Here is a 25,315-nt window from a genome sequence, read left to right on the forward strand (position 1 = left end):
GCCATCTAGCTCAGTTTGTCTACACTGACTGGCAGCAGCTCCTCTGGATTTCAGGCAGGAGTCTCTTTCTCCAAGAGATGCCAGAGATTGAACCTGGGACCTTCTGCATAAAAAGCAGATGCTCTACCACTGAGGGAGGGCTCTTGCTCTGGCAGAACCACAGCTACAGTTGGTGGGGGGGGGAGAAAGGGGAGCTGTGAGATTTTTTTAAAAGTCGCGGACTGGTAGTTAATAGAAGCCTTCACTAAGATTAAAAGTCTTTTATGGCCTTAAGGCCCTTGTTCTTCCCCATCTATTCCTGATATTTCTCCTTTCCCCCCAATTCGTGGTTTGCCTATCTTTCATTCCTGTCTTGCTGCTGGGGAACCGAGCCATTTTAAACAACTGTGAGTGGGTGCTCTCTGGTATATTTGGGGATTTCTGAGGCGGACGCGGCCGTCAGCAGTGCAACAGAAAAAAACCCCTCAGAGTTCCCCTCCTCCCCGCCTCTTTCTCCGCTTCCGATCTTGCCAATGGTACAATCAGTGCGAGAGGAGAAAAAAAGCCCCTATGCGAATTTTCACCTCCCACCCCCTTCGCTGATAAGCCACTTGGTACGTTCTGCCTGAAGTCCCAGCCAGCCCTTCCCAAGCCAGAGCTGAAAGGGAGACAGACAGCCTGAGTTCCACTCTCGGCCAGAGGAGTCCCTTAGCCGGACCGCTCCCTGGGAAGATGAGAAGATTGCTGGGAGCTGCGGAAGCACCTCGCCTCTGATCTGCTGTGAGGGTGGCTCGGGGTGGTCCTTGGCCAAAGAGACAGACCCGTTTTGGCTGTCATCATCTGGAGGAGATGTCAGGACCTGAAGCTCACAGCCACAACAGAAAGCTGCCCTGTAAGTCTATTCTTTGCTGAGGGGAAGCAAGAGCTGGTTGGTGCATAGGGAAAGTCGCCGGGAGGGTAAGGCAGGGACACTCATCTTCTATCCCAAACTTTTCTTATGCATTTCAATGCAACGGGCTACACCTTTTTGCATTGCCCTTTCTTGAGCTGAGAGAGAAGGGCTGTTAGGCGCTGCAAATGAGATATAGGGTATAATTCTATCCTGTCTCTGGCTGCAAATATACCATGCATTTAAAGCATATCTTCCCGCCCCCCCAAGAATCCTGGGAGCTGTTGTTTATCCCCCGCAGAGCTACAATTCCCAGCTCCCTTAAACTACAGTTCCCAGGATTCTTTGGGGAAATATGTGCTTTAAATGTATGATGTGTAGGCAGCCTCTGACTGTTCTAATCTATGGACGTGCAGGATTGAACAGCAGCCCAGAGCTCAGTGCCCATTAATCACAATTAACTTTTGAACCCAGTTAGAGGCACTTCTCTCCATATGCACAAACAGCAAAAGAAAGGGTTGTATCCCAAACGAGCAGCCTGCAGTACCAGAACCATCATCCTATCCTGTTTTGTTGTGGGAAGCCCAGGCATACTAGTTTGGAAATAGATGTCAATTCAGGCACTACTCTGGGCACAGCTCAGAGGATTCACACCTCTTTGTAATGATCAACAGCTGGGAATCATTGTCTTGTAATTGTAGTCACCCATTAGTATTGCATATCATGCAAACAGCAGCCCACAGCATTCCTTTCTCAAGCTGAGCTGACTGGCACGCCTGCATTACTGTCTCTCTTATTTCACACATACACACACAATCCGTTTTGCATGGCTTTAACCTTACAAACAAACACTTCTCATCCTTAGACTTTGCACCTCCGTCTTGTCCCTTCCTTGTTAGCTTTCTGTAAATATACACTGGCAGAGCTTCACTTGCACCTGTCTGTGAAGCCTTAAAGCAGCCTCTGTTTGGGTCTATACTGTATTTATGCATGAACTGGGTGGATATGGTCACTTCTTGGCATCCATGCACACCATCTCTCCCTCTCCCTCCCTCTCTGCTGTCACTGTGCAGGGACTATATGAACAGGTTTTGTTCCAGCCAGGGAGAAACTATAGCTGTAATAGGCAGGTGGGGTAGAGGATTATATTTGGGTCCACAAACATCAAGCTGTAGATTCCTGTCACCACTAGGTCAGTGCTAGAGGAGGAAAGGTAGGAACCCACACAATCCCCACTCCCCTCAGTTTTAACCAAAGCATGCTCCTCCTGTAGCCTTCCAAAATCACCAGCTAAGGAGGCCAAAGGTAGCTAGCCTGTTCTCCCCCCCACCCTGTAATTTGAACACTGTTCTAGAGGTCATAATCTCTCAGAGCCACATAAATCAATCAGCACTTTTCTTTAGTGAATACTAGGACATAAGAAGAGCCCTGCTGGATCTGACCAAGGGCCTATCTAGTCAGTATCCTGGTTCCCACAGTGGCTGACCAGATGTCTCTGGGAAATCCACAAGCAGGATATGAGGACATCAGCACTTCTGCATTGTTGTTAGTCAGCACTGGTGTTTGGACTCAGTGGGAACATGAATACCAGTGGGTAGCATATCCTCCTGACATAATGACTATTGATAGTCTTATCCTCCAGGAATCTTCAGCTGTAAAGTGTGTGCTACAGTCTTCCCCAACATGGTGCCCTCCAGATGGTTTGGACTATAACTCCCATCAGCCTAACACAGCACAAGTTGGGGGTGATGGAAGTTGTAGTCTGAAGCATCTGGAGGGCATTAGGTTGGGGAAGGCTGTTTGAGGAGCTACTGCCAGGGTTTGATTTGGAGTGGTACAGATTCCATAACTATCACAATGACATATATTCCACTCCTGTGAAAAGATGCCAGGCATAATGTGCCCTTCCTAAGTCACCTTGTGGACACATTTTCTTGTGAAATATGTCACCTACCATCACCGCTCCTCCAAGTGCAGCCCACTCACTAGCTCTGATATACTCATATGACTCCCACTCTGACTACAAACTGCATGTTGCTCACCCCCAGCTTTCTTTGCCACAGTGAACCCACACAACGCCCATCTTCACATCACTTCACACACAGGCATGCTGAACACTCCGTCCCCTTCCCCTTAATGCATTCCTCCTGCACATACATTCATTCTCTGTTGCCCCATAAATGCAAAGATGCATTTAACATCCTACCAACTGATGCTATTGATAGAATTATTCTTTGGAGGTGAACAGACATCATTTGTCAGCAGGGTGGATGCTTTATTGAGATGGGTCCCTTCATGGTAGTCATAGTCATGTCCCCTTCTCCTTTTTTTGCTGCGGGACTGAGAATGAGTCCTTGTTAATGCCTTCTCCCACAACAACAGACATCCCTAAGAGCCAATCAGCATGAAAGAGGAGAGTGAAAGCTACTGAAAAGAGTCTTCTCAGTGGCTGACTCACCTCCTTTCACTCTGATTGGCTCCAATCAGCAGGAAAGGATAAGTAAGCATGTCAGAAGACTGTTCTCCATGGCTAACAGACTCCCCTTTCATGCTGATTGGGTCATAGGATGCTGGAGACATAGGGACCCTGCTCCCCCAAAAATAAGGGGTCTAAGACCCCTTGAGTCCTCAGGCGACTGCATCCCTGGTTATCTGGCATGTCTTCTGCTCCAGGCTTCAGGCCTGATCCTTGTAGAATGGGTTATAAAGAATGGTTCCTTAACATTGGCTCTGAGGAATCAGCTGCTTATGTCATTCCTGGAGGAACAAGGCTTAGCAAGAGATTGCAGACTTCCGAAAGGCTCTTCTGCTCCATGGGGATGAGGAGAAGCAGAGCTTGGGGACAACATTCTCCAAGGATGAATTGCCTTGAAGACAGAGGCCCAGCCAGAATCCATCAGAGATTCCCATGCAAATGATCTACCCAGCCTTCCTTTGGGATATGATACTGCAGCAAAAGCATGAAATAATCCAAACCACTGTGAAGAAGAATTTCAGGAGGAGGAAGGGAAGGCAATTGAGGCAGCGGCTTTTGGCAGAGACAGAGGGTTGAGGGAAAGAGAATGGGGGCGAGGAGGTGGTACCCCATGACTCCTCTCTCTGTCACAAATTCATAATAAAAGCTAGACCAGCCAATCCCCAAATCCCTCGAGTCTCAGAGCTAAAAATATCCCCACAGCTCCCTCCCCAGCAGAGACTACATCATAAGACCCTGCTATTTACAGGGCCAGGAGTTGCTTTATATAGACTGCGAGTAGGATAAAACCATGAGCACATTAGAGAGGATGACGAGAGGACAAGAGGGTCTCGAAACCAAGGACAACAAACTGTGACAGTTTCTGCATAATGTTGTATCCATGCTGAACAAAGTAAACATCATAATCTCTGCCTTGTTCAGCCTAATGGCTGTTTTTCCGCCTCTAAACAGTTTGTAAAAGATACTCTGGGGCTTGGCTCTGAAGCAAAGATGGTTTCAAATGAGTTCCTCTGTGAAAGAGATTTCCTGAATCTTGCTGATCTTAAAGGTCTCACACAGGCCATGGGAACAGCCTTAATGTGGATTACACCAATAGCCCAAATGCAATGCTTAAAGAAAAAAACATTGTTTGAACTCAAACTTGGATGGAAGCCACACCCTTGGATGAGAAAAACCCTGCCATTTAATCCCAGGCATATGTGGCTGTGTGCATTCAAGGAAAAGCATTCTGCACATGCTCAGAAGAACTGTCCATTTCAGCTACCCTGCACATGCAGAACCAACAGACCCCAGTAATATTTTTGTGGAAGATACAGAATCCCATGAGCCGTTGGTGACGTTAACTACTGGAGTTGAACAGTTTAAATATGAGATGTTCCTCTAGGTGACAAATGATCTCTGGACTACATAGATCCTGAAATAACTTCTAGTGTATTTCTAAAGAATAGGAAATGGAATAGCAGTATCTGGAAAAGCTAATAGCAGAAATTGGGAGATTGGTGTTTTCTTTTCAACGTGACATATCCATGGCTGTGTGTGTTCTGCCACAAAAATATTACTGTCAGTTATTCCATAATTATAATGCATAAGTGTCAGATTTGGTATTGAATGCAGAATCTACAAGATTCCAAGAAGCTGAGTTTCCTTTTTGTTTTTAAAGCAAGTTTTCTAGCACCTAAGGTTTCCAAGATAAACTTGAAAGTGCTTGTGCAATGCCATGGGTGATCTCAGAAGCCTAAGGTGGATGTGAACAAGATTTCCAGCAGTTGGATGGTGAATCTTCAGCATCCCACATAGCTCTTTGCACCTGTACGTGATCAGCAAAAACAGAAAAAAAATATGCAAAACAAAAATATGTAAATAGGCTAAATTTATATATTAAATGCATTTCTTAGTCCAACTGGTAACTGTTGTGCAGAGTACAGAAAACATCCCTTCCAGATTCCTGGAAGATGGAGATCCAAATTCTGAATGTTAGTGTAGGGGCTTAGAATATGAGCTGAAAATCCTAGATCTCACTTCAGCCATGAATTCATAAGGTGGGTTCTTTAAGTCACCATTGCTGAACTTCAGTTTCTATTTGCGCTATGGGAATAATGATAATCTCCTTGTAGGGTTGTTCTTACTATTAATTTGTGTGAAGTTCTTGAATACTTGAAATACAGTACTATATTAGTATTAGAGCCACTGCTGCAATCTCATCAGGTGCCACCTAGCATTGGTGCCAATGGGTCTCCCTGATCCCACAAAGCAAATTCCAGCTTCAGATGAACATTTTTCCTTAGAACTACAGCAAAGGGTTATGTTCCTTACACACCTGCTGTGATCCCCACAATCAGCCCTCAGCTGATGCTGTTTGTATTTTCAAAAACCCGCAAGAATATATGTGTCATCTTCTGTCAGGAGCAGAGATTCTTTGGCAATGTTGTGTTGTAAATAGTTTACCTGGGTATGTGAAAACGAGATCAAATGTGAGTGTACAGAGGAAGCAGGAACAAAAGGTTGCTTAGGTAGTGCTTATTTGTAAAATGAGAGGGGTAGGGCTCCAATATAACTAGACGCTATAGCCTTTAAGCTGTAAATATTGTCATCTTTGTGTGTAGTGGCTAGAGTGTTGGACTATGACCTGTGGGACCAGGGTTTGAATCCCCACACAGGCATGAAGCTCACTGGGTGACCTTGGGCCAGTCACTGCCTCTCAGCCTCAGAGGAAGGCAATGGTAAACCTCCTCTGAATACCGCTTACCATGAAAACCCTATTCATAGGGTTTCCATAAGTTGGGATCAACTTGAAGGCAGTCCATTTCATTTTTTTCAATCCCTAGATATGCAGGAACTGTCTGGTAGACATTCTGAACATGCTCAGAGTGCCAGTGGTGCTATACAGAAAGTATCCCAGCAAATTATATGGTAGATATGAATGCTGTTTTTGAACCAGAGTCCAGGCTTTGAACCCTTCTTCAGGGTTAACCCTGTGTGAATGGCAAAGATGTGCTACATTAGCCCCTTTTGGTTTTTGAACCTTCCCATCTGAACATTTTCCATTTTTCTTCCATGCTTCAATATGAGAACTAGAAACTTGATGAGAGCCCAAGAAAGCTAAATTCTGCACCATGCACCTTGACTATAAGCAGTTAATAGCATAAAAAAATAAAGTTTTATGATAGTTGAGAGGGTTGTGATAGCAACAGTAATGGAGTCTAGGAAAACAGTCGCTTTCTAACACATGCAAACATTTTGTTTTGTATTGTGGCTGGGTGGGCGGCCCATAAACCGTGGGTTAGAAATCCAAATGTGGTTTCAATTTCCCATCCTAACTGGAGAATCTGCAGCGTTTGTTGGACCCAAACTTACACTAGTGCTCTTCCAATCTTGCAAAAAATAGTTGTGACTGTTCCTTAGGCCCCACCTCTGTTAGAATTTATTTATCCTTTAAGCAGTTGGGAGCTGTCAGGGACTTGAAAGAGCCTTGAAATGAAGAAGAAAAGCCTTTCCCCATCTTCTCTTGGACTTATGCCTACATTAACAAGCTTTCCCCCCCTCCCATCTCATTCTTTCATTCTCGCTGCCTGGTGCATACAGGCCATTTTGTATTCAGGATGCAGCAGGACAAAGAATAATGACAAATGCCATCACTCCTAGTGGCAATGCAGCCAGACAATCCTGTCAACTATTGGCCAGAATAGGGCATTGCTTGCATTCTTCACAACCCTTGGGTCCCATCTTCTGTTCCCAATACAGATTCTCTCCACTATGGTCCTATCTGCACTATGCATTTAAAGCAGTATCAAACCACTTTAAACAGTTATGGCTTCCCCCAAAGAATCCTGGGAACTGTAGTTTGTTGAGGGTGCTGAGAGTTGTTAGGAGGCCCCTATTCCCCTCACAGAGGTACAGTTCCAGAGTTCCCTTGGAAAAGGAATTGATTGATAACTACTGAGAACTGTAGCTCTGTGAGGGGAATAGGGGTTTCCTAGCAACTCTCAGCACCCTTAACAAATTATAGTTCCCAGGATTCTTTGAGGAAAGCTATACCTGTTTAAAGTGGTATGATACTGCTTTAAATGTGCAGTGCAGATGGGGCCTATGTCTGGCAGAATCTCCTGCAAGCATTTCTTTCCGGAAGAAGACAGAGATGGCTTTGCTGTAAGCTTTGTGCCTTTCATTGGCTACAATGACCGATCAGAGCCTCCTTGTTCAGAAGCAGCATGCCACTAAATATGAGTTGCTGGGGAGGGGGACTAGCCTAGGAGGGCTGTTTGTCTTCATGTCTGCCACTAGTAAGCTTCATGCCCTTAACATCCAAAGCTATACCAGTTTCCTTTGCAATCTTTCATGTTGCAGTTCCTTATGACATTCCTGGTAAGTCATTGTTATTTCCACTTTACAAACAAGAAACCAAGAGATCAGTGCCTTAGAGAAAAGGTGCACTAAAAATGTAGTTAAGTAAATAGTAACATGGTCTATGTAGCAGTGAGGAAGAAGAAATGGCAGGAGGGTCTATAGATGCTGGACTTTATTTTATTAATTAAAACAGTTATAGTTTTATAGCCCACCGTTCTATTACTTGGCCATCCGACATGGACTTTCTGTCCTTGTTCCCTTGAGAACATGCAAAGCCACCATTGATGTGGCCAACCCACCTGCTTCCAGCTTCTTCCTGTTTGTACAATCTTTCATGCACACACAATGAATAAAGGAATTAAGAGAAAACCCCCAGGTCTCTTTTCCTTCACTACAGTCCCCACACTTGCATTCAGGCCCGTCTCCAGCATGTAATGAAAGAGCTGTGAGAGCCGGAAGGATTAGCAGGCAGCAGGAGTCCTGTTGCCCATTTGATGGTCTCGGTGGCAGCCGTGTTGGGAGCTCAGCATTTCAGGGGAAAGCGGTACTACATTCTCCCAGCTGTGAATACGGGCAGGCCCCCATTGGTTGGATGCCATGGGAAAGAAACCCCAGCAGCAGGAGCAGGTATTTCTCTCTCCCCCCTACCCCTGCCCCACTCCTTAAAGACAGATTGTAGCACACAGGGGCAGCATTGTGCATGAGTGCCTAACAGTCATGGAGAACATGCCATCCCTATGAGGCAATCTTAGCAGTGTGTGTGAGACGGTGAGAGCATCAGTCATACGGAGAAGGGAAATGGTACATTCTCGTTTTCTGCTCCCATCTTAGCAAAGACGGCAATGAAGAAAGTGTGCATATAGACCTCTTTGCCTCCCATCCTGTCCGTGATAAATGGAAAGGATAGTAAACAAACCAAAATAAAAGGAGGAAGGGAGATGATGAAGAAGACACTGTCTCTGACCCTCACTGTAGTCATGGAGCGGTCAGGAGGATAAATTGCCAGCTGCTCATCTCACCCGCTGGCTATCTGTGTGACACTGACATTTCAGTGCTTGGGGCTGGCTGCCCAGATGGCTAATGAAATCTCATCAGGGAATTTATCAGCAGGTTTGTTAATTTACCCCGGGGAATAAATCCTGACACATCTTTCTGATGCTAACATAAGACATTTTGTTGAGCTCTGGCATGTACTGACACAGTACCACTTGGTCCCATCTCTCTTTGTCTGGATGCCTGACCCTTTCTACGGCCTAGCTTCCTGGTGCATTTCCGGGGGGGGGGTTTGCCAGGAACAAGGAAAAGCAGGCTTAAAGTAATGGCCCTGAAGACAATGTGAGCTGATATAGCATAGCACAATCATGGAATAAGACCAGATTCATTTCAGATATCAGGATCTAGGTGTGCCTGGAAGCTCTCACTTTTGAGATGAAACTCAGCCTTGTAATTCCAAAATGCTGTGGGTGTTTGTTTTTAGAAGCGGGGGTGGTAAGGGTTTTAATTAAATAAATAACAAAAATTATATACCGCTTGAATGTAAAAGCCTCTAAGCGGTTTACCAAAACTTTAAAAATTATCAATAAAACAGTTAAAAATAAGTAATTAAAAACAATTAAAACAGCTACTGACCAAAGAGATTAAAACAGATAAATATATATATGCTACTGAATACCACTAGCTAGGAGGCAACAGCAGTTAGGTTTGGCTGTGGTTATTCAGCAGTGATGGAGAGTATGCTTCAAACGCTGTGATTAAGGGGGAGACATGATAATTATCTTCAAATATCTGACAGGCACATGTGCAGAAGATGAGGTGGACTTGTTCTTTGTCACTCCAGAGGGCACGATTAGAATCCTCTAATGGGTGGAAATTGCAGGGAAGCAGCAACCATCATCCCTGACTATGGGCCATGCTGTCTGGGACAGACAGGAGTTTTAAGCCCAACAACATCTGAAGGGCATCACGTTGGCTAGCACTGTTCTAAGCCCTACACTGGCTATATATACACATTTTTGTTGCCCCATGGAAATGGAACATTGCCTGAATGAGTGTTTCCAAGAACTCTGTTGTTGCTATTATTCTCGGCCAGAATTCAAGCTGGTTGAATATTCTTCTTTATCTGGAGTGCGGTATAGTTTTGGTGCCTTACACAGAGGACACACAACAGGTGTCCTGAGATGATGGTTTGGTGTGAAATCCAACTGCCCCACCTCCAGTGTAGAGCCTTGGGAGAGGCTGTTAACAGAGCAATCTAAATCTCCCTGCACAAGCCCTTTCCATCACTCATTTGTTCTTCTTTTAATTGCTGGCTGCTTTCTGTGGGAAAACTAAGCTAAGTAGCTAACTGGTCTAGCCTGTTAGTAATGGATTCCACTTGTGATACAGCTGGAGCTTGGCTGGAATAAAATGGGCTGGAAATGGTCCACCCCAACGGAGGAGGCATGCAGAAGCACCTCCTATGCATGCTTACATGGAAATGAGGACACAGGAAGCTGCTTTATTCTAGGTCAGACGATATGCCCACAATTCCCAGTATTGTCTATTCTGACTGGCAGCAGAACTTCCAGGGTCTCAAAGGTCTTTCCTATCGCTTGCTGCCTGGTTTTAATTGAAGCAGTGGAGGCTGGTGGCTCCATGTCATTGTGGCAGTAGAATCTGCTCCAGGTTTCAGTCTGAACTTTCAAGGACCTATCCAAGGTGCTTCAGCTTCTTGAAAGTTTGGACTTAAGCCTGGAGCAGATTCTACTGCCCCAGGGACATGGAGTCACCAGCCACCACCGAATTGAAGATGCCAGGGATTGAAACCTCCTGCCTGAAAAGCATGTGCTCTTCCATTGAGATATAGCTATTCCACATTAGTAAGTCCCATGACTACTTCTTTGTCTGGAATATACTGGATTCACAATACACTTGTGCATTCTTACTGCTAGTAGCCTCTGAGAAAGCTGCCAGGGGGTGGGGGTGGGCTGCCAGAATCGTCTCTATTTAGGAATTTTTTCCCTCTTACTCCATTCTTGCTTTATTCAGTATTTGGAATCTAATTATACTGATACTCCCCCACATCAGCAAGTTAGGAAAATAAGAACATATGAAGCTGCCTTATACTGAATCAGATCGGTATCTCCTGGGCTCCTGCTGGGAGGAAGGGTGGGATATAAATCAAATAATTAATAAATAAATTATTGGTCCATCTAGCTCAGCATCATCTGCGCTGGCTGGCAGCTTCTCTCCAAGGTTTCAGAGGGGACTCCCAGCCCTACCTAGAGATGCAAGGGATTAAATCTGGGACTTCTGCACACACAGCAGATGCTCTGCATACTGAGCTATGGTCTCTGCCCCCTGTGCATCTCTGTCTCCTGTGCTTGTTGGCTGAGCTAGGGAAGCCATGTTTGTTAGGTGATGGACATCTGTTTAAAACAGCATGAGCCTTGTCTGAACCCAGTTGCTTGATTCATTTATTTGGTAGCTGCTGCCGGATCTCCTGAGTTTCCTCTTGAAATTTGGCATCGAATACCTTAACCCCAGTCAAGAGACACTGCCTTGTCTGGTTCCTCCTAACCTTTTTTTTTTCCCATCGCCAACACAAAACTTCAACGGTTGTTGCTGTTTGGCTGAAATTTCCCCTGAAGCAACAGACAAGGCTGCTCAGCCTGAGACAACTGGAATTTTCACTGTTTGTTTGGTATCCTTGGTTATGGCACTGCCCAGCTCAGTAATCACATTTTCCTTATACCAGTCTGGCTGGTCCCTGCATCAGTGACTATTGATTTGCAGGGCTGAGATGCCTTCCATGCCTGGAGGCATCTGAGATTTGCTATGGAAAATCTTATAGACAAAGTCTGGTCTTGTTCCTCCTCTGTTGCTTTGATCATTGATTCTCTGAGTTCTCCCCAAAAGATGGGGAAGAGATTACCCCAACTCTTGTCTTGTTCATGACAGACTGTGATTGATTGTTATGCTTCTTGACAGAATTTGGTCCTTTCCCCTCTTCTGCCTCCCCTGTGGTTTCCATCACAGAAAGAATTAAAAGAATGGAATTGGGGGGGGGGTTCAAAAGTGAATCTTGGTATGGGTTTGGGAAAGTGTGCTGATGGATTATAGGACTGAAGAAAGCATGAGCAGACCTCTTTTGCATGTAAAACAAATTAAGAATACACAGACTTGGCAATCTTTTCACTTCAAGCAGGTGTCCAAGGGCTGACCTCCTTCCTCTCTTCCCTTTAAAATCATAGGGATGGGGGAGAAATTCGTTAGGGCCCTGCATAAGTCACACTTCCCAAATCGATCTGTGAACCAAAATACAACCTTTCAGAATTCTCTGAATTTTCTAATATGGCAAAATATGTCTGCCAGGTGGACCTCACTAGGGAGTGCATTCCACAGATGGTGAAACACAACTGAAAAGGCCTCTCCCTTGTTACCACCCTTCAAGCCTCCCTCAGAGGGGGAACCTGGAGAAGGGCCTGAAAAGAAAATCTAATGCATTGCATTAGAGAAAATTGCTTGCAAAAATACATTGTTGGGCAAAATTGTTTGCAAATACACATATATCAAAATAAGCACATATGGAAATATACATGAATTTTTGTGTGGGCTTTCTTTTTAAGTGAACTGATGCAGAAATGGGGTGAATTGAACTTAAGATGGGAAAAACAAGAAACCAAACCTGACAGACTCATCCTTCCCTAATCAAAATGCCAACGTTCGTTTTTATTCTGGACAGATTCCAAACTCATATCGTTGTCAATTAACTTGTCCAGTACTAGATCAGAGTGAAGCACTTTGCAACACAGCTCTGCTTTCTTGTGTAAATCCAATTAGATTATAAGGGAGTTTACTTCTTGCTTTCATCTAGCAATTTCTTGGAACTTCAAAAACCAGTTAGAACCTCAGATACTAGTTCCAAACAGAAGAGAGTTCTGTTGCACTCAGGTCTTGCTTGTGGGCTTCCCATAAGCATCTGGTTGGCCACTGTGAGAACAGGATGCTGGACTAGATGGACCACTGGCCTAATCCTGATCCAATAGGCTCTTCCTATGTTTATTTATTGTATTTATTTATTATTTTATTTATATCCTGCCCTTCCTCCCAGCAGGAGCCCAGGGCGGCAACAGAACCCTTTATAAGTTTAATAAAGGTTCTCAAGGGTATAAGGATTCTCAACAGAACCCTTTATAAAAACTCAGCAAATTTAGAGAAACTTTGTTAAATCTGGGGTGAGATGAAAGGACTTGCCAACATATCTCATCAGAGGTGTTGCAGTATTTAAATCTTCTGTTCAGTTCTGAAACTTGGCAATATGAAGTATTTTAATAGTTTTTGCTTTTAGCACACATCTAAAACTAGTGTCTGAATGAATGCAAATATTAAATATTAAAATGTCTATCTTAGTTTATTTTCTGTTCTCATCATAGCGGAAACAGGAGGTGAGTTTTTTTCATACTATGAGGAAAGAACTTAAATCTGTATTTTCAAAAATGGTTACATATGAAACAGGGCTACTAAATAATGAGCTGTGAAGAGGGCATAGAGAAGAGGGAGAACCTCTGTGTGCCATCAGTCCACTGATTCACAAGATAGCTCTGTCTAGAACAGTCTTCCCCAACCTGGGGCCCTCTATATGTTGTTGGACTGCAACTCCTATTATCCCTGACCATTGGCCATTCTGGCTAGAGCTGATGGGAATTGTAGTACAAAATATCTGGAGGGCACCAGGTTTGGTCTAGAGCACAGGTTCTCAAACTGTGGTCTGTGGTCCACTGGTGGTCTGTGAGCTCCATTTGTGGCAAGCTTGTAGAAAGCTCAAGAATATCTGTATTTGGCTCTGCACTTAATTTTTTTCTGATGAGGGAGATTGCGGCTCTTTTTGCCAGGGCTGGATTACCGAACAAACTAAAAAGGCCCGTGTTTTTCATAATATACAGCTCGGGACCAGGATACCTGAAAGACCGTCTTATCCCTTATGTACCCAGTAGATCACTGCGCTTTGCAGGTGAGGGCCTCCTGCAGATACCATCTTATCAGGAGGTTCGTTCTGCACAATATAGAAAACGGACCTTTAGTGTGGCAGCACCTACCCTGTGGAATTCCTTCCATTTGAATATTAGGCAGGCGCCATCTCTGCTATCTTTTCGGCACCTTTTGAAGACTTTCCTCTTTCAACAAGCCTTTTAGGTTGAGATCTATCCCAGTCTGTGTCTGTGTTAGAATTGCTTAGTAAGTTTTTAAATAATGCTTTTAACCCTTTTTTAAAGTTGTTTTTTAAATGTTTTTAACGCTGTTTTGTTTTAATGTATTTTAAGACCTGTTTTTATGATGTTTTAAAGTGTTTTTAGCGCTTTGTTTGCTGCCCTGGACTCCTGCTGGGAGGAAGGGCGGGATACAAATTAAATAATAAATAAATAATAAATAATATGGCCCTCCTATTTTTTCCATAACAATTTACCAGTTAAAGCATCCCTTTTTAGTGGCTTGGTCTAGGGCACTAAAACTTCCCAAACTTTCTTTCCCTGCTGGATCACTTGAAAATTGCTGATGATCTTAGAAGGCCACTTAATGATTTTTCTGCCTGTTATAGCAGTTGGAATGCACTGTGCTATTTGCTGCATGATTTTAATTGTGTTTTTATTACTACTTTTATTTCTTATATCAAGTTTTATTATATTACAATTTGCATTCCATAGAATTCAGATTGTAATACAGTAAAATACAATATAAGAAATAAAAGAAGCAATAAAATTACAATTAAAAATCAATATGAATATTTAATACAGAAATGACGTGGAACACCTGAATGAAGCTTGTGGACCACAAGTGGTCCACGGATCACAGTTTGGGAACTCCTGGTCTAGGACCCTATTTTTTGCAGTACTATGCTGGTTTTGCCAATGATGCCAGTGCTAAAGAAAAATTGTTATTAAAGTATGAGATATTCATGTGCTTTGATTGGTAAAACAAATTTTAAAAGTATGTGGTCTGTCAAGATCCCCAACAATTTTCAAGTGGTCCATGAAAAAAAATCAGAACCACTAATCTAGAGTATGCTTAATACTTGTTGACTACTCTCCATGTTGCTTAATGTCAGGCTTGTTTAGAGTGGAGATTAACATCCTGGAGCAGAGGTAGTGTACTAGGTGTCCTTTTGGTGTTTTGGATTACAAATCCCATCATCTCTGAACCTTGACCATGCTGGTTGAGGCTGATAGGAGTTATAGTCCACAACATTTGGAGGGGACCATGTTGACATCCGCCCATTCCAAGTATGGAATTCCAAGTAGAAAGTCTACAGAAAGCTGCTGTCCAGACAAGATCTGGGTACACATTTGAAGAAACAAGAATAAAAATTATTTGATAGCTTGGAAGGCTCAGAAGGGTAGATAACAGCCTGATGCCTTTCCGGTTTGGATCAACTCCCCCCCCCCGCTATCATATTAGAGCTCTGCATCCAGTAGTGGGGGTAGTTTGGTTAGACAGAAACAGTAAGTTTTTATCCCATAGAGTTCAAGGTAGTTTGAAAGATGGAATGCTGCCTTTGGTGTGCATGCTCATTCCATTTTCACCTTTGGTAAGCAGGCTTTGCAGGTTTTGCTTCAAAGACAAACCGACCCAGAGACCCTTAGATCTCCAACTCAGGGCCTGCTTTGGGTCCGCCTTCTGAGGAAGGCTTGGAGGGTGATGACAAGGGAAATTGCCTTTTCAGTTGGAGTTCCGTTTCTGAAATGTTCTCACCAGTGAGGTCCATCCAGTAGCGTCATTGCTACCCTCTTCTTGGCTACTGATGACTTTTTGCTGCTGTATACCTTTGCTGCTGTTTTATTGGGGGTTGTCTGTAGACTTTTTATTAACTGTTCCATGTTCTTATTATAATTTGTTTAAAAGTTATGCTTTATGCTCTTGAAAGATTTTGTATAGCAAGTGACTAACAAGTCCAATCATCATTATCATAAACTTCCTTGAAAAGAACTGACGCTATGGCCAAAGAAATATGTGTGTAAATGGAAGCTTCTCTCAAACCATGTTAAGCTTAAAATATTGCCTACCTCTAAGCCTGTATGTGGTTCCTGGTTATCACTCTTATCCCAAGTACAGCAATGTCTCTCATTCTGTTAGCACAAAAATTTATGCTTACACAATGGAACTTCCCTCCTGTCTTCCTCTGTACACTCCCTAAATCTGTTCTAAGGCTCCCCTAACCCTCTGGAGCAGATTTTTGGGGAGGACATGGAATGTGCAGGGGGAGGAGAGGGGGTGAGTTCCATTGTGCAAGTGTAAATCCTTGTGCAAACAGAATGAGAGCATTGAATACCCCCCTCCAACTTTTCCCTTTACATAGGGAATGGGGAGGAACCTGCTTGTGATTTCATCTGTTCAGTGCCTCAACTTCTCTCTGGTTCCTTTGCAGCCGACATGGACAATGGGCAGCGGGGCCTGGATGCAGAGCAGATGCAGCAACAGCAGCTCAAACTACACGAGAGGCAGAGATTCTTTGAGGAGGTTTTCCAGCATGACGTAGATTTCTTCTTCCCGGTATCACATCTTCAGATAGAGCACAGGAGACGTAAGTACCATTTTTTGGGTGGGTGGCATCATAGGCAGTGCCTTAGACAGTGGGACAGGGTTGTCTCACTTACATATGAAAAAAATGCACAGCCATGCATTGTTTGCTTATGGCTGGTTTGGTTAGGAAACGGACACAAGGATCCAGTTGTCCAGTGGTCGGTGTGAGCATGTTAATCCAGTGGGCGGATTTATCGAGCTGGCTTTTGGCGTTGTCTTTTCTGTTGGGTCAGGGATGTGAAACCTCAGGCTCAAAGGCTGAAGGCAGCCCTCCAAGACTCTCTGTCTGCCTCACACCATCCTTTAGTGTTTTTGCCTGACTGGGATATGTCCTTGAACTCTAATGCCTCTCGCTTGCCTGGACAGAGGACAGAGAGGTGTGTGTTCATGTGTGCGGAAACTAGCCTCCTGGTCCCAGGCTATGGTCTGAAGGCACATGAGGCCAGCACCCTGCTGAAGCTAAGGAGGCTCAGGTCTGGTCAGTGCCTGGATGGGAGACCGCCTGGGAACCATATGTAAGCAGTCGTGGATTTCTATCATGAAAAGAAAGGCAGGGTATAAATGTAATAAATAAATAAACCCTAGCATGTGGCTTCCGAAAGACTGGAAGAAAAGGACAGAGGCGTGATGGGGGATTATAACACTGACCTCTCTGACAGGGTTGTTGTAATGGATACTCCCTCCAGAACTCAGTAGCATAGCATGCCATTTCTGTTGCATTTTGTAAAAAAATGTTCTCGGTGCCTTCACATATATAGGGCCATATTCAATTAACTCACTGTGCCAGCGGAACCCAGCACAAGGATTCCTGCTAGTGCCATGTGGCTTCCCTCCACTCCTCCCCCCATGCCCTCCCCAAATCTGCTCTGGAGGGTCAGGAGAAATGCCAGAACAGCAAATGAGGAGAGATTGTCTGTCAGGCTCTCCTTAGTGCTACGTTGAATACAACCCATAATCTCAAAATCCATAGGGAGCCAAGGGCTGTTAATCTGTTTCCAGCAATGATAACAAGAGTCATGCGGCACCTGGACAGGTTCATTGTGGCACAAGGTCCTATGAGCCATAGCTCACTTTCTCAGACACATGAAGTAATCACCCAATATAAATAAATAAGAGGTAGTTCTAGATCCTGAAGATAGAGATGTTAAAAAAAGGGGGGGGGAATCATTTTGGGGGTTTTGGCTTTATAAAAAGTGATTCTACACTTCATACAAGGTTTAGTTATTTTTAACCATTTTAGATGTTTTAAATATATTTTAGCTTAGTTTGAATTGTATTGTTTTATCACAGATGTGTTTGCTGCCCTTGGCTCCTTTGGAAGGAAGGGTGGGATATAAAATAAATAAATAAAATGGGAATGCAGCTCTTGGGCTGAAAAATGTTTCCCGCCCCTGCGTTGGGTAATGAATATTCACCATGTGGCATGGCATCTCATGTCTTCCATGTCTTTCCAAGCTCCCTTGGGTAGCATTTCCTCCATGGAGGTGAACGTGGACATGCTCGAACAGATGGATATGATGGACCTCTCTGACCAAGACGCTGTGGATGTGTTTCTCAGCTGCGGGACAGAGGACAACAACAATGTAGCTGCTCTTTTGCCAGGTATGTTCAATTTTCATTAACAAATCCCCACCAGCTTCTACCTGCATCCAACTTTTATTGTAACTTGTTGAGGTATAGCTCGTTATTAATGGGGAATTGCTGAAAATCCAGCCAAGGGCTTCGAGGTGTGAAGTGAACCAAAATAGTTCCATTGCTGATATCAATGGGGGAAGCTACAATGAAGGAAGATCAAAGTGTGTGACTGCGAGTGCGTGTGTGTGTGAGTGTGAGAGAGAGAGAAAGAGAGAGACCCCAACCATGTGGGGTGTGCAAGTGGCAGCCTTCAGTGTTGTTGTTAAGTAATGACATGAACAAAGGGTGTTATGGGTAAAGATGGATACTGTTCAGGCATTGTGGAGCTACTTCCAGGGACCTTGTGTGTGTGTTATGTGCCTTCAAGTCGATTACGACTTATGGCGACCCTATGAATCTGCGACCTCCAATAGCATTAAGAGCTAAGAATAGGGCTACAGACATACTTGCAGTTATATTGGCTTCATTGCTTCTCCACTTCTGTTTTTTTTGAATCTGTGCACACATGATGTTTGTTATGCTGTGCCCCTTTTTACTCCAAAATCTGGGGTTTTTGAGATCAGATGCATTTTCTCTTCGAGCCTCTTCACACTGACTTGAAAACTGTTTGGTTTGTCAACCCATTGTCACTTGGAGGTGTGTCCAATGGAAACATTTTGCTGTGGGCAGTCCTAAAAGGTCAACATTAGCAGTCTGACTGGGTGTATTCCATTAAACAATAAAGATGTGTACAGCCAGGTGTGGATTAGTTTCAAACTACACCCAGACAAAATGGTCTTGCTGCTGTTTAAGCAACTAGTGTGCATGTAACCTAGGAAAGTGTCTGCTGAGCCATTAGACAATGATCAGGACTCAGAATCCTTTTCAGGTCAAGTGGGGCAAGGTTACTGTCAATATCAGCATCACTGGTTGCATTTCTTTCCAAGACAAAGTAGAGCAAACTATCCTTCTGTAGCCTACTGATTTCATGCAAAGAGGGATAAAGGAAGTACTTAAGAATAAGGACCCCCACCTACTTTCCTGACATGGGGAGAGTGGGATGCTCAGTTGATCAGCTGCAGGTACTTGTGAGTAGATCTCCCCTTTGGATGGTGTGCCTGCTTGAAAAAGCATGCTGGGAAGGAGAAGCATCAGCATGGAAGAGAGGTAGGAGAAATGGGAGAGACACTGAGCTAAACAGAAACCTGTTTCACTATTTACTAAAAGTACTGTCTAATGCCACCTTTAATTTCTACGCCTTTGGCAGACCCTGCCTACATTCAGATTTTTCTTTGCAACCAGGAGGGCAAGAAACTTTTTTAAAAATGAGATTCAGAAATAGCCAAAATCTGCATGATTTTAGAATATGGCTGGTGTATTACAGGGACCATACTCACAAATACCCTGCTTTTAAGATTTTTGGAAGTAATTCAGGTAACAGGAATATTCTATTATATTGGTCCACATCCACACATAAAGTAGTGAAAAATAAAAATGAAATCTATGCAATCTTTCTGCTTAACCATTTGGTATCTAATGCTTGTACCTGTATATTTTTATCTGCCTAACATACACATTATATGTGGCAGTAAACTGTGGAAAAACTTATTTTACTATGTCTTTTAAACTGGAAAACAAGGTCAAACCAAAGGTAGTACATTCCATTTTTAAGCAGGTACCTTTGAGGTGAAATTGTGCTGCATAATTTAGGAGGTGAATGAATGAATAAATTTATTTCGGTCCATGACCAGCAGAAATGCCACAATACAAAAGAATACAACGAGGATGACAAAATGTTAAAAGGGGAACAATAAAATAAGGGTTAAAATATAAATCAGGCTCACTAAGGTTAATACAATTAGCAACTAAAAATTGATTACGAAGAGCTCATTAATTCCTTCCTGTGGGCCATGGCCGCAACACAGAATGAAGCAACCTTCACGGTAATCCGGGAATCCAGGTCTGCCAGTAGGCGCTGCAAGAAAACCGCCTCTGAGCCCGGGTGAAAATCACCCAAAACTGGGTAAATAAATTTACAGCGAAAATCCGAGTATAAGGGGCAGTACAACAATACGTGCTGTATAGACTCCACCTTCTCAGCTACGCAAGGGCAAGTCCGTTCGGGCAGGGGAACACCCTTGTACCTACCCTCCAGGAGTGCTGAGGGAAGGACATCAAATCTTGCTAAAGCAAATGCTCTCCTATGTTTAAAATTGGGCAAGTCTGAAATATAATTGACGGGAACAAAGGGTTTCACATTGATGTAACAGGAGGAATATGCAGCGACCAGGCTCCAATTATTCTGAAGTTCAATGTCTTTGAGGCGTTGGATGATAGTTGTTTTAGCCTTTGTATAACCTAAGGCCCCGATCGCCGGGAGCGAGAAACCAAGGGCTTCCAATTTTTTTGTCAGTGCCTGCTTCCGTTGGGTCTGGAAAGTATCTGCCAAAGTTAAAGGGGCCAGTCCCGTGGGCACAAATAGAAGCTTCAGCCAGTAGCTGAATCTATACATCCAGGCTCGGGTCTCGATTGAAAGGGCTCCCAATTCTAAACGTAAGGCCACATCGGGGACACAACTCAGGACGCCCAATATAGACCTCAGAAATTTTGATTGAACAACTTCCACCGGTGTGTAATTACCCCCGCCGCAAATCTGCGTCCCATAGAGTAATTGGGATTTAGGGGGTGAAATCATTGCCACTTCCAAGACTGAATGCTCAAAGGAGAAGACTGAAGCTTTTGAGTTGTGTGCCAAAATATCGATTTTGACTCATATGGCCCCACCCTGCAGCAGAGAAATCTGGATGCCTGCAATCAATTAGTTTAAACCCAAAAGACATTGTGTGTTAATTCAAAAGCCAGCAGACGATCAACTCACACTCTGCTACTAGTGCACATCTGATTTTTTCTAGCTTTATTTGGCCTGAACCCCTCCCTGCACCCTATTACAGTATTAAACTTACATTTTTCTTTTTTCAACCACTTCATACCCTAAGTCAGCAAAAACTAAGTTTTCTCAATTTCTGGCTCCATACATGCTGCTTTGAATTTATTCAAATTAAGATAGATGAGATAATGTGATGGATCTACTGTTGGCTGATAAATCTGACATTTTATTCAAGTGTCACAGATGTTCCCATGGATTGGAAACAAATGGCTTGGTCCCTGTCAGGGATGCCCCTGGTGCCTCAGCTGGACTTCACATAAAAACAGGCTTCCTTAACTCTTCCCTGCCACCAATTCACACAGAATACTTTTAAACCCTCCTAGTAGCGCTTTAGGTGTGAGATGACACCACCACTGACAGCCATATAAATCTTAAACTATGTTTGTAGATTTATTCAGGGGATGCTGTTTACAAAGAGAAATACCGATACTTATTTTAGATCTTTAGAACCTGTCAGCAAACACCTTTAAAGACTCCAGAGACACTGTTGCTGTCAGCAGCCTTTAAGTGGCTCTTCCTTCAGGCCCCTTTCCCTCAACCTCCACCCCAGTAATTACTCCCATATCCCAGTCCAGCTACTGGGGCCAATCTGCCTCTGTACCCCAAAGCCCCTCTGGTACTGTTCCAGTATTGTGCCGCTTCCCTTTGGTGAGACTTTTTTTTCCAGGGCAGCCTCTCAGACCACCTCACTCACTGGCTCCCTTTTGATCTTCACAAGATTACTATTAATGACACCTTGGGTAATAATATATAGGCCTCAGTCCTTCCCTCAGCTGTTCTTGTCCACCAGCCCTTCACTCCAACTATCACCAACGCCAACTGCTCTCCCTGACAGATAGGTAACTCCCTACTGCCTGGAACCCCTCAGCCAATCAGAAAGAATTTATCTTTTTTTCAGACCCCATTTAATACAGTCTTAAAGATTGTGACTCTCACTACTCAGAACCTGTCACCAAGCTATCACTGCCAAGCAAGCACATAACAATGTAACAAAACAAGGCCTCATGGCAGTCACAGAGGTCATATAACACAAACACACACACATGCTGCATTTCTCCACAGTCCCGCTTATAGTGATTTGGAAGTCTGTCCTGAGCCTGAACAACGGGAGCCTTGATGTAATGATTTCTAACACTGAAGAGGAGCAGTACAGGTGAAATGCTGTCAGGTTAAAGGCGCTGAGGGACTGAAGCCACTTCTATCCTCAGTCCAGTAGGAGAAGTCCTAGAAGGTCTTATTTAGTAAGGTGGCCATTTACGTGTCACCCCCAAAAAGAAGAAATGCATCACCAAGAAAGAGGACACAGATTTGCATAAAATTTGCATGAGCTAATTTTTATGTATGATTGCAAATTTAGAAATGAATAATATCATTTAAATCAAAATATAATCCATCTTGCCCTACCGGTGATCACTATGCCCAGGTGACCAGCTGTTTTCTGAACAGTAAGAAAGGATTTTTTAAAAACCATTGACCCGTTCTTCTGTGTATTGAAAGAAGTGCCTTTCGGCCCCACTCTTCCTTTGAGCCTCTTCTCTTTTCTTGCATCATTTTTTTAAAGTCTAGTTTTCTCTGTTTTTTGCACCTGCAAAGGAAGAATCAAGAGTGCACTTGCACTCCTAATTCTTCCTCTTCAGTTTGGCCCCACATATTTACCTGTCCAGTGGCTGATATACGAGTCAGGTAATGGACAAGTGGGTGTGGTTTGGACCAAACCACACCAGAGACCAAATGGGGAGGTGCAGTGGGCCTCATTAGGCCTGAGGGCTGGAGGTTTCTCACCACTGATCTTTCCCATCACTCTATGACCTCAGCTAATCTTACTGCATGAAGTAATAGTAGGAATATGGCAGCATAACTTTGGGCTAAATGCGTTGGGCTGGGTAGGTGGGAGAGGATGCAGAAAAACTGGTGATGCCCCCTGACTTATGGAAACCTCACCCTCTGAAATGAAAGACCAACACATTTTCTAGAAAAGCACTACCATCAGTAGGTGGACACTTGATCGCCCAGAATGAACACGTTTATTTGAAAAATGGACTGCAAACAAACAAGACAAAACCAAACCCTGTACATCATCTAATGACTGGGCAGTTTTCAACTAAGGCATCCTGTCAGCGCAAGGATTTCCGCTTGCATGACGAGACTTTCCCCCTTCTCTTCCCCACCCCACATGCATTCTGCACCCTTTCCAAATCTGCTGCAGAGGGTTTCAGGAACCCCAGAACAGATCTGGGGAGCACAGGGGAAGGAGAGGGAGCAGAAATCCTTGTGCTGACCACACATCCACATATAGCACTACATTGGATACAACCCAATGTTTATTCTGAATGGATGGGTCAGTTATCCCAAATCCTTTGTATTTATGTTGCTCATAAGATTTTTTTATTTTAAAAAACCATATTCAGGGGCTTGACATTCTCCCCATCTCCCCCTCCCCCCATTCACTCTTAGGCTGGAAGAGCAGGCTCTGTGCTCTGTGCAGGAGACCAAAGAGAAGGCAACAAGACCAAGACATTTGACAGTGATTCATGCTGAGTGTGATTCAAGCACTTTACCGGCAAAGCCTCCTGCATTCCAGTTAAACAACCTCACTGATGAAGTCTCCAAGCTGTGTTATTCACAAGCCATGCACAAAAGCTCCCGTTGCCAAACATGGAGAAAGAATGCAAGGCGCGTGGCTCGTACAATGATAAGGCCAGGGATTTGGGGAGGAGATCTGGCCAGGCCCAGCTCTTGATCGGTTACAGGGTCAACCTGCCCCCACTCCCAGTGGGTCACTCACTATGTTGCATGTTCAGTGGTGTCTTTTGCTAATGATTCATTAGCAGGCTGGATCATATCATTCACGCAGAAACACGGGAAACTGTTGCTAAACAAGGTTTGGAGCTAATGAACCAGATGGCACCCTGAGGTGCCAAGTTCTGACGAGGCAGCACCAATTCAGCAACTAGGGAGGAATATATAAATTAAACAAAATCCCATATGTTATATTGCATAATTTATTCTGATATTGAAAAGCACGTTTTCAAATAATTGTCTTATCGTATTGGCAATGAGCGGAGGAATAAAAGGAAGGAGTGGGGCTGTAGATTTTATGAGCATCAGCAGGCATAGAATAGCCATGAGTGGTGCACAGGCCCAGTTTATGGCAGTCACCGTGGGCCGATTGCCCCAGCAAGGCTCCACCAGCATTGATACTTCTGCTGAGCTTCCCATGGCAGACAGCTGTGTCTGAGAAGTCCCATTTCAACATTCCTCATGCTTTGGAGTGACATAGGAACATAGGAAGCTGCCTTCTAGAGAGTCAGACCACTGGCCCATCTTGTTCAGTATTTTCTACACTGACTTGCAGGGTCTCTCTAGCATTTCTGACTGGGGTGTTTCCCAGTCTTACCTGGAGATGCCCGGGATCGAACCCGATATCTTCTGCACGCAACACAGATCCTCTGCCACTGAGGTATGGCTCTTCCCCTAGTGGGATTGACTACACACCATACATTTAAAGCACCCCCCTAGGATTGACTACACACCATACATTTAAAGCACCCCCCTCCAAGAATCCTGGGAAGTGTAGTTTATATCCCCAGAGCTACAGTTCCCAGGATTCTTTGGGGGGGAAATAAATGTGCTTTAAAGCTCCACAGTGCAAGTAGCACAGTCAAATTGGTGAGCAAGCCACTTATTTTAGTTCAATATGCTCCAGCAACTGGGAATATGGTTGCTCTTGGCACTGGAGAATTTTTAAGGAAAACCAAACTATAGAGGCTCTCTTGAGGCTGTTTCTCAGATTAAATTTTGCTGTTTACTGTCTTTAAAGGTGTGCAGTGTGCAACAGCCATAAAATGTCCAAAGATGTTAATTTTTGGAATACCTTATATTAGGTCAGGTGTGGTGAGATGCACAAAAAGACTTTTACTTGTGTCTGACTCCTCTGACACTACAAAGGCTTATCCAGACAACCAGAAGGCAGTGTGCACTCCACCCCAGGCCTTGCAGAGTGGCTGCAAGGATAATTATTCAAAACCCTGCGGTTGGGTAGCCTGTCTGCGGGTGGGGGGGGACTGACTTGTGTGCATATGAAAGCGTGTGTGTGTTATAATGTGTAATTGTATGTGAGGCATCATCTTAGAACACGGTAGCCAACATGGAGGTCTCCAGATGTTATTGACCACCAGCTCCCATATCCGTGACCAGTGGTCATGTTGGCAGGGGCTGATGGGAACTGTATTCCAAAACATCTGGAGGGCACCACATTGGCTATCCCATCCTAGAATGTAGCACAGAACTCTGCAGCCATCAAGGGTTTTGTGGCAGATCGATCAGTGTGTAAATGCTTTCATAACAGAATGATGTTTGAACTCCTTTGACCTAGAATAGGTGTGGATACGTTTCTGTTGTATTTACAATATCTTTGCAGCAACTTGCATGCAGCAAATTCAGGAATGGAACAAGTGTGTGGCATCAGACCTATGATAAAAACTTGGCACATTTGCATTTTCTACTAATA

At 44.0% G+C, this 25,315-nt stretch overlaps 1 protein-coding gene across 1 annotated transcript in view; it reads left to right on the forward strand.

Annotated features, from left to right (window-relative positions):
• Positions 1-473: 473 nt before the first annotated feature.
• Positions 474-25,315, forward strand: part of DBNDD2 (dysbindin domain containing 2) — a 28,301-nt gene continuing 3,459 nt past the window's right edge. The window contains exons 1-3 of the mRNA XM_061631458.1: positions 474-871; positions 16,090-16,245; positions 17,700-17,846. Of these exons, the coding sequence (XP_061487442.1) occupies positions 829-871; positions 16,090-16,245; positions 17,700-17,846 (346 nt within the window). The 5' untranslated portion in view covers positions 474-828. The remainder of the gene's footprint in view (positions 872-16,089; positions 16,246-17,699; positions 17,847-25,315) is intronic.

This window comes from Rhineura floridana, chromosome 6 (assembly GCF_030035675.1).
Source record: "Rhineura floridana isolate rRhiFlo1 chromosome 6, rRhiFlo1.hap2, whole genome shotgun sequence".
Lineage (NCBI taxonomy): Eukaryota > Metazoa > Chordata > Lepidosauria > Squamata > Rhineuridae > Rhineura > Rhineura floridana.